The 9,440-nt window shown below is 44.0% G+C and overlaps 1 protein-coding gene across 1 annotated transcript in view; it reads left to right on the plus strand.

Annotated features, from left to right (window-relative positions):
• The window catches only part of phldb1b (pleckstrin homology-like domain, family B, member 1b), a 146,956-nt gene that overhangs the window by 131,317 nt on the left and 6,199 nt on the right, over positions 1–9,440 (plus strand). The window contains exons 24-26 of the mRNA XM_085796635.1: positions 1,776–1,922; positions 3,396–3,615; positions 8,232–8,317. Coding sequence (XP_085652761.1) covers positions 1,776–1,922; positions 3,396–3,615; positions 8,232–8,317 — 453 coding nt within the window. The remainder of the gene's footprint in view (positions 1–1,775; positions 1,923–3,395; positions 3,616–8,231; positions 8,318–9,440) is intronic.

Genomic DNA, 9,440 nt, shown 5'->3' on the forward strand with positions numbered 1-9,440 from the left:
TTGGCAAATTGACCCATTGCCATAATCCCTATAGTCATAGCAGTAGGTTCATTACCTTTAATTGTCGGTGCAAGCTGTTTTTAGAACGGCGGAGCAGAATACACAATCCAACAACTCCAAAACAAGACTTGTTGTTGTTTTAGAGGTAAATACAGAGACTGCTTGATGAAAAACTGTCCCTGAAGGCAACGCGCATCAGCGGTTTTGCATGAATTTCCCTCTAAAACAACTCTGTCTGGTAACGTTGTGTTATTATCTCATAGCGTGGTGAATGTGCAGTTCACAACTTGTCCACCAGAGCGTTGTGGAGTTGTTGGATTGTGTATTTGATGAGTTTGATGAGGGAAACCAAGAAATCCCATGAGCCTCCGTAGCGTAGCTCTGAGCAGCTCACGGCTCTGCTCCGCCGCTCTAAAAATAGCTTGCACTGACAATTAAAGGTAAAAAACCTACTGCTATAACTATAGGGATTATGGCAATGGGCCAATTCGCCAAAATGTTGAACAATCCCTTTAAAGTGTGTTCGTCACTGTGGCTGATAAATGACACAACTTTTTTCCTCAGAAGTGAAGTAAAACATTTTATTTCAACTCATGAAAAACAGAGTGAAGTCAAGTGTTTCATGTATTTTCTCCTCTTCTCTGAGAGGCTGTATAGATATTACTGTAAACTCTCCAATAGCAGCTCCGGGGTTTTATTTTTTTTTTAAATTATTTTATTTTTTACCTGCTGAACTGACCCGTCTTCTATCAGAGACAGGCGTCGATATGAGACAGACTTTTATTTAGTTTAGAGCAAATCTGATGAAACTCATTTTTCATTTATTAATGACTGCACAAGTCGGCACAGCATGGTAGCACATAGTTCTGTGTTGGCACAAAACATCATCAAACACTACACATACTGTACATTTAACATACATCAGCAACATCAACATAAAACATTATTTTTTTTTACTCCTCGGCTCAGTCAGAGTTCTCAACGAACCGAACAACACGACCGGACGCATCGAGTTCAGGTTGAAAACATTTACAAATAACTCAGTCGGGTCGGACCACGGTCGTTCTCTTTAGGGTCCTGTTTCATGGTCCGAGCTCCAACACCCGCAGGTCGGACCGGGTCGGGTTTTAAAGTTGCAAGCCGGTTGAGAACTGTAGCAGGAATGAAGCAGCTAGAAAGGGCTCAAACAGGCGATCATGGGCTGTGAGAGGTTTTGTTCATTCACAAGAACTTGTAGAAAATTAATAGAAACAGACCCGACTTCTAACGGAGACTTTAAGGATTTTGTTTATTAACTTTAAACCTGGAGCCAGACAGAGACCAGAGTCTGTTTGAGACTTAGCAGTATGTATATACTATATACATACATATGTGTATTAGTGTATAATATTGGTGTTGATATTAAGCCAATGCAATTATAACTATAGAAAGGGGCAGGTACTATAAGTTTTTCTTCATCCTGCTCCTTTTCATTTATGGTGACTTACTGTAATGTACATTATGTAAATATGTGCAACCGTGTGAAGTATGTAAACCATGACTGGAATAAATCAAAATGAAATGAAATGAAATATGTTTACTGTATATATGTATATAGTATGTGCTCTACAGTATGTGTAAGCCCTGTGGTGCAGCTGCACGGTGGCAGCGTGAACTCATAAATGTATGAATGCACAAGTGAAAAACGAGGAGCTCTGCAAACTCCATCCACAGATCAAATACATATGTAATCAAAAAGCTCTCTCTCTCTCTCTCTCTCTCTCTCTCTCCTGCAGGAGCGAGAGAGCCTGGCTCGCCGTCAGATGCTGGAGGAGGAGCGGAGGAGGAGGGAGGAGGCGGAGAAGCGGCTGCAGGATGAAACTTTCCACCGGCAGCAGCTGGTGGAGAAAGAGGTCAAGATGAGGGCCAAGAACTTCTCCCAGGTCAGTGAATGCACCGTTAATCCGGCCTGCCGGCACACCGCCGCCGCCGCCGCTCAGGTGGAAAATCACATTTAACTCTGGGACGAGTGAACGATTCGGCGTCATTACACATCAAAGCTCCGACTTCTTCACTATTTAAAGCCCCAGTGTGTAACTTATTTGGCTTTTTATCATCAAAATCAAACATGCATCGCCATTTTTTACGTTGAGCGGCAGCGTGACCGTAGGTAACCACGGAAACTCAGTGGAGCTGTGGGCTCGGCCTGTTAAAACTGTCACCACTGTGTAGTGTGAGGAAGGAGATGCAGTCTTGGCAATCTTGGCAGGAAGTCACACAAAGAAACACGAGAGAATCCGGTCAATTTTCAAAATAAAACACCGCGAATGACAAACACGTGAGGCCAATGTGTGTACGTTTGTAGCCTATTTAATAATCGAAACAGAGCGCGACAGATGAACACACACAGAGCTGAGGTGCGAAGCGCTTGTCCCCCGGCCGCCACAGAGTCGTTAATTAATGGTATGACACTGGATGCGCTGGTTGATAAGTTTCGTTTTTAATGAGGAGGAAATAAAGAACTCAGCTGTGAGTCGAAAGTTGTAACTTTGTAGTGGAAAGGGCTGCAAAGTAGCTACCTAATGGTAACTGGTTGTGGAAACCCTGCTTAACATTGTTTTAACATTAAAAAATTTAAATTAAAAAAAATCATCATTCTGAAGGTGTGGCGGCTTTTATTTTGCCGTGGCGGTGCACCAAGATCAATTACATGCAGCGGAAACCCTGACTTGTTTACATAGACACTTGTTTATCATGTTACATGCAGCGTCTGTTGTCTGTCTGACGTCTGCCCCATTTCACCTGAATGCAACATCAAGAATACGTTCAGATATGCAACCGCACCGCTAGATGGGGGGAATTCCTACATATTATACCTTTAAAGGTACATTGTGTAGGAATTCCTCCCATCTAGCGTTGCGGTTGTATATCACAAGCAACTCAGTCGTATTTTTCATGCTGCATTCACGTGAAATTGGGCAGACGGCAGACGGACGACAGCCGCTGCACGTAACGGCATAAACAAGCCTCTATGTAAACAAGTGACGATATGTTGTCACGGCGATGTGGTATTGTTTACCTGACCCACGTTTTACCGTCTTTCTCTGGACTTCTGTGACTAAAATGACATCTGGTTTGTTAGCGACGGCCGTCTGCCCGACTGCAGGTGAATGCAGCATCAGTGTAACGCTCCATTCCTCCTCACTGCGTTACCGCGGTGACTTTTCACAGACGCCACCTCGAAATTCAGAGCTTACCGGAACACTTCAGTTTGTTGATGGGGGGGATTACTGGTTAATGAAAAACAGACTTTTGAACCAGATAATCGATTTTCATGAATAGATAACAGGAGAAGTTACACAATGTCCCTTTAAAATAAAATTATAAAATAAAAAGTGTCTGTGTTCCCGCCTCAGGCTCGGCCCATGACTCGCTACCTGCCCATCAGGAAGGAGGAGTTCGACCTGCGCTCCCACGTGGAGTCGTCGGGCCACAGCGTGGACACCTGCTACCACATCATCATCACAGAGAAGATGTGTAAAGGCTACCTGGTCAAGATGGGAGGCAAGATCAAGTCCTGGAAGAAGCGCTGGTTCGTCTTCGACCGCCTCAAGAGGACGCTGTCCTACTACGTCGGTAAGAAGACCACCCACCACGCTCTGCATGGGGCTTTTACTTTGAAAAAATAAATCACAGGAAGCAGCAGAAAAAAACTAACTGTGACAAAAACACAACTTAGAAACATTACATTACTAGCAACTAGCCTAGCAACTGTTGATGTCAGTCAGAGATGTGGGCGTGGCCTCTGCGCTGGTAAACAACAGTATTCAAAGGCTTTTCAAAATAAAAGTATCAGGAAATCAATTTATTATTATTTTTTTATAGATCTTGTTATTTCCTCACATCCACTTTTACATCAGTTATATTTCAACACTCAGTGAGACAATTCATTTTACAGGTGAACTCCAAACTACAGTCAGCATAATTGTATTTATCTATATGTAGAGTTATAGTAAAAAATAAATCAGAAATTAGAATAATCAAATGCTATAAGAAAAAATGAACAGACAAAAGAGAATGAAGAAACATCAAACAAACAGAAAATTTGATTTAAATCTATTGAAACAATGATTTGATTTTTTATTATTATTATTATTAAGATTAAGATATACTGCATCTAAAACCACACATACATATTATGATTATGAATAATTATTACAAGTACTATTATTATATTAAAGATTTATTATATATTAAATTATTGGTTCGTCAATACTATAAACAGTATTTAATTGTTACAGTTGATTGAATGTCGTTTGCAACGTTTTTAAATTAAATATATTAAATATTAAATATAAACAGGCGTCAAACAGAAACATTTAAATAAAGTTTTCCTTAGATTTGTACTGAGTCCAGTTGTTTCAGTTTTAGACTCTTGTGTTGTGTCACATCAGTGGTTTCTGTGATGCGTTCAGGCGCTCTCAGCAGCAACACGTAAACATGAGCGTTCGTTAGTTAACACATTTGAAGCGGTTTGATTGACAGCCGGCGGCGTCCTCCTCCTCCAGACCTTGAGCAGGTTGTCGGCGGTAACGTGATGTCACGCTGCGAGCTCTGGGACGGCGCTGCTATGTTTGAAGTCGTCACTTAAAGCTGCTTGAAGCTCCTCGGCGTCGTTAAGATGCGAGGAGCGGCGGCGGCCTCTGAGGACGCTCTCTGATTGAGATGCAGCGCTCGCCGCCCTTGTGCGTGACCTTGAAGAGACGAGCGTCAAGTCGTTTCACCTGAAGGAGGAGGCCGAAGCAGCAGCGAGGAGTTTTTATTTTATTTTATTTTATTTAAGGAGGACAATGCACATTAAAGGGATAGTATCATTTTTTTTAAAGTGGGGTTGTATGATCTCCAAATAGCCCCTAAGTACTTTAATTGCAGTAGAAGACTCTCTGCACTCCTCCCGTTAGCAACACCAGCCCATAATAGCCCTGCCCAGAGATTTACAACATACAGTGTTGTGAATGGACCCAAAGAAACGGCCTATTTTCACGGCCTAAAAGAGGTTTTACCTGAAAAAAAATACACAGTTCCATTGTTCGCTATAATATAATTTTTTTCAGCCCCTCAAAGTGCAGGAAAAACACAGTTTTTATTTGGACCTAACCAACTGCTGATCGGCGGGCGCTAACCCTGGGCGGAGGGATACGTGAGTTGGTTTGGAAAAAATTATATTATAGTGATCAATGGAACTGTGTATTTTTTTTTCCAGGTAAAACCTCTTTTAGGCCGCGAAAATAAGCCGTTTCTTTGGGTCCATTCACAACAATGTATGTTGTAAATCTCTGGGCAGGGCTGTTATGGGCTGGCGTTACTAACGGGAGGAGTGCAGAGAGTCTTCTACTGCAATTAAAGTACTTAGGGGCTATTTGGAGATCATACAACCCCACTTTAAAAAAAAAGATACTATTCCTTCAATGGACATAATAAAATGTAAAAGTGCCAGTGTTAGCCAACGGCTAGTTTCCGACTGTAGTCCTCCTGGCAAGGTGTTAAAAGCCATTAAAATAAACACAAGGACATAACAACAGAATTCATAAAACAGGAAAAACACACATGTATCCAACAGACAAAAAAACTACAAAGAGAGACAATTATCATGACGCTACTATGACAAAGAAAAAACAAAAAAAGACTGTTTATGGATGGATAAGATGGATGAAGATGCAACAATGCAAGACCAGGACAGGGTTTCTTGATGGAGTTGTGCTAGAATGGACTGGGAACACAACTTCACACAATCTTTTGTTGTGTGCGCATGCGCCGACTTGTTTGAGCCGTAAAGAGGTCGTTAGTGGGATAATGGCTGCACATTAACAGGAAAAGTGTTGTTCCTCGAAATGCAGCGGCGTGCAGCGTGTGGCGCCGTGTGCAGTGCTACATCCATGGTGCAGTGATAGAAATGGTTACACTTCCTGTCTCTCTAAATGGGCATGGCCAACCGTCACCCCACCTCGTCTGTGATCGTGTGTGTGGATTTATACAATCTGTAGGTAGATGAAAGTGAGATATTTATATTTTCTTATGATAACATTAAATATTTACACTACTAACAGTAATATTTAGCATGACAAAAATAATTTAAATCATTTTCACGGGAGTTCGCGGCCGTTTGTTTGACGTTGCCTAGGAGATCTGTGCCAAATCTGGCGAGAGTGTGTCGTAGAGACAGAGACAGGTCGTGAACAAAGTGGATTTTCTCCGGATCTCTCCGTCTGAAAATCGCCATTTTGGTGTCAAACTGTTCAGAAGAGATGTGGCTTGTGAAAAATGAGTCCAAAATAATTTGCTTCAGTGACTGTGGGGAGAAAGGACAGACCATAATCTGTGTTCACGTTAAATTGTCCCATTGGAGTCAATACACTCCAGACTGCCTCTGGTCTCCCTAAAGGGGCGTGGCCGTGCAGAAACCTAGTGACATCATACAGGAAGCTGACTCCTCATCAATCAATCAATCAATATCCTTTATTTAACCAGGTAAAAAACTCATTGAGATTTAAAACCTCTTTTCCAAGAGTGACCTGGCCAAGACGGCAGCACACAACAGCTCAGTTGCACATCACACAAGACTCAAATAAAATACAATCACACATTTCAGGAAAACATGATTAAACAACGCAATCACACAATCCGATTGAGCTCAATTCTCTGTCTATTATAATTGACCTGAATTCCCCCAGAGTTACAAGATGTGTCAGTTTCAAGTCCTTCTGCACATCATTCCAGGTCGACGGGGCTGAAAATTTAAAAGTCTTTTTGCCCAGTTCCGTTCTCACTCTCGGGACCTGCATCTGTATAATGTCCTGAGAACGAAGGCCAAATCGGCGGTGGTTTCTACACATGTGTACACACAAATATGTAGGCAAAAGTCCAAGAACAGATTGAGAGTCATGGAAGGTCTTGGTTTCTAAACCGTCTTTGGTTTTTAGACGCACGCGCCGACTTGTTTGAGCCGTAAAGAGGTCGTTAGCGGGATAATGGCTGCACATTAACAGGAAAAGTGTTGTTCCTAGAAATGCGGCGGCGTGCAGTAGCGTGCAGCGTGCGGCGGCGTGCAGCATCTCCTCTACCTGCTGCTGCTGCTGCTGCTGCTGCTGCTGCTGCTGCTGCTGCTGCTGCTGCTGAGTGTTTGTGCCTGAGGAGCAGAGGAGGAGAGGAGGAGAGGAGAGGAGGAGGAGAGGAGGAGGAGAGAGAGAGTTCCCCACCGGTTCCTCTCTGCAGCGCTGCAGTGGCTGATGAAACAACGCGCAACCATGAAGCAGAGCAGCGCAACAGAGAGAGAGAGAGAGGGATGGAGAGAGATGGAGAGAGGGAGGGAGGGAGAGAGACAATGAGCAGCAGCAGCAGCATCATCATCGCCACGGAAACAGAGGCAAAGTTGCTGCGCTCGTCTTTTTCCATCAGTCACAGTCACAGTCAGAGTCTGATGGAGCGACGTCATCCAGGTGGTGATGACACGTCTGACCACACCTTCTTCTCTCTCCTCCTCCTCTTCCTCCTTCCTTCCTCCCCTTCTTCCACTTCCTGTTTCCTCCTCCTCTTCCTCCTTCCTTCCCCCTCTTCCTCCTTCTTCTTCCCCTTCCTCCTTCCTCCTCTTCTTCCACTTCCTCCTCCTCTTCCTCCTTCTTCTTCCTCTTCCTCCTTCCTCCTCTTCTTCCACTTCCTCCTCCTCTTCCTACTCCTGTTCTTTCTCCTTCCTCCTCTTCTTCAACTTCCACTTTCGTCTTCCCCCTCTCTTCTTTCACTTTCTCCTCCCTCTTCTTACCTCCCCCTCTTCATCCTTCTCTTCCTCCTGCTCCTCCTCTTCCTACTCCTGTTCTTCCTCCTCTTCTTCTTTCTACTCCTCCTCTTCCTCCTTCCTCCTCTTCTTCCACTTCCTCCTCCTCTTCCTACTCCTGTTCTTTCTCCTTCCTCCTCTTCTTCAACTTCCGCTTTCGTCTTGCCTCTCTTTTTCCACTTCTTCCTCTTCTTCCTCCTCTTCATCATTTTCCTCCTCCCTCCTCTTCTTCTTCCTGCTCCTCCTTGTCCCCCTCTTCATACCTCCTTCTCTTCCACCCCCCCCCCCCCCTCCTCCTCCTCCTCCTCCTCTTCTTCCTCCTCCTCCTCCTCCCCCCTCCTCCTCCTCCTCCTCTTCCTCCTCCTCCTCCTCCTCCTCCTCCTCCTCCTCCTCCTCCTCCTCCTCCTCTTCCTCCTCCTCACAGATAAACATGAGACCAAACTGAAGGGAGTGATCTACTTCCAGGCCATAGAGGAGGTTTACTACGATCACCTGCGCAGCGCCACCAAGGTACGAGTCGCCACGACGACACCGCCTCCGCTCACTTCCTGCTTTCATTTAAAACACGTTGTTTATTTATTTATTTATTTATTTATTTATGTATTAGTTTGTTTTTTATTCTTCGCTCTCTCTCTGTTTTTTTGCTTCTTCTCTTCTCTCTCTTTTGTCTTTTTCTCTTTTGTGTGTGTGTTTTTGTTTCGGCTGCTGCTGCCGTCACAGAAAGGATTTTTCAACTTGAATATGACCAGTGTATGTATCACACACTCTGCCCCCCCTCAACCCAACCCAACCCCCCCCCCTCTGATCCTGTGTGTGGACTGAAACATGAACTACAACGTTCACTGGTTCGATTCCCTCTGGTCTGTTAATCCTGCCTGGTCCCAGTGGAGAGTCCTGGTCAAACCTGTTCACACTCAAACACAAACAGGAAAAATCGTCATTAGTCATGTTTCTTTAAAGGGATAATTCAACATTTTGGCAAATTGTCCCATTGCCATAATCCCTATAGTCATAGCAGTAGGTTCGTTACCTTTAATTGTCGGTGCAAGCTATTTTTAGAACGGCGGAGCAGAGCCGTGAGCTGCTCAGAGCTATGCTACGGAGGCTCATTATGGGATTTCTTGGTTTCCCTCGTCAAACTCATTAAATACACAATCCAACAACTCCACAACGCTCTGGTGGACAAGTTGTGACCTGCACATTCACCACGCTATGAGATAATAACACAACGTTACCACACAGAGTTGTTTTAGAGGGAAATTCATGCAAAACCACTGATGCGCGTTGCCTTCAGGGACAGTTTTTCATCAAACAGTCTCCGTATTTCCCTCTAAAACAACTCTGTCTGGTAACGTTGTGTTATTATCTCATAGCGTGGTGAATGTGCAGGTCACAACTTGTCCACCAGAGCGTTGTGGAGTTGTTGGATTGTGTATTTGATGAGTTTGATGAGGGAAACCAAGAAATCCCATAATGAGCCTCCGTAGCGTAGCTCTGAGCAGCTCACGGCTCTGCTCCGCCGTTCTAAAAATAGCTTGCACCGACAATTAAAGGTAACGAACCTACTGCTATGACTATAGGGATTATGGCAATGGGCCAGTTTGCCAAAATGTTGAACTATCCCTTTAACATC

The sequence above is a fragment of the Trachurus japonicus genome, chromosome 13 (assembly GCF_045865225.1).
Source record: "Trachurus japonicus isolate A0001 chromosome 13, Traja_1.0".
In the NCBI taxonomy this organism is placed as follows: Eukaryota; Metazoa; Chordata; class Actinopteri; order Carangiformes; family Carangidae; genus Trachurus; species Trachurus japonicus.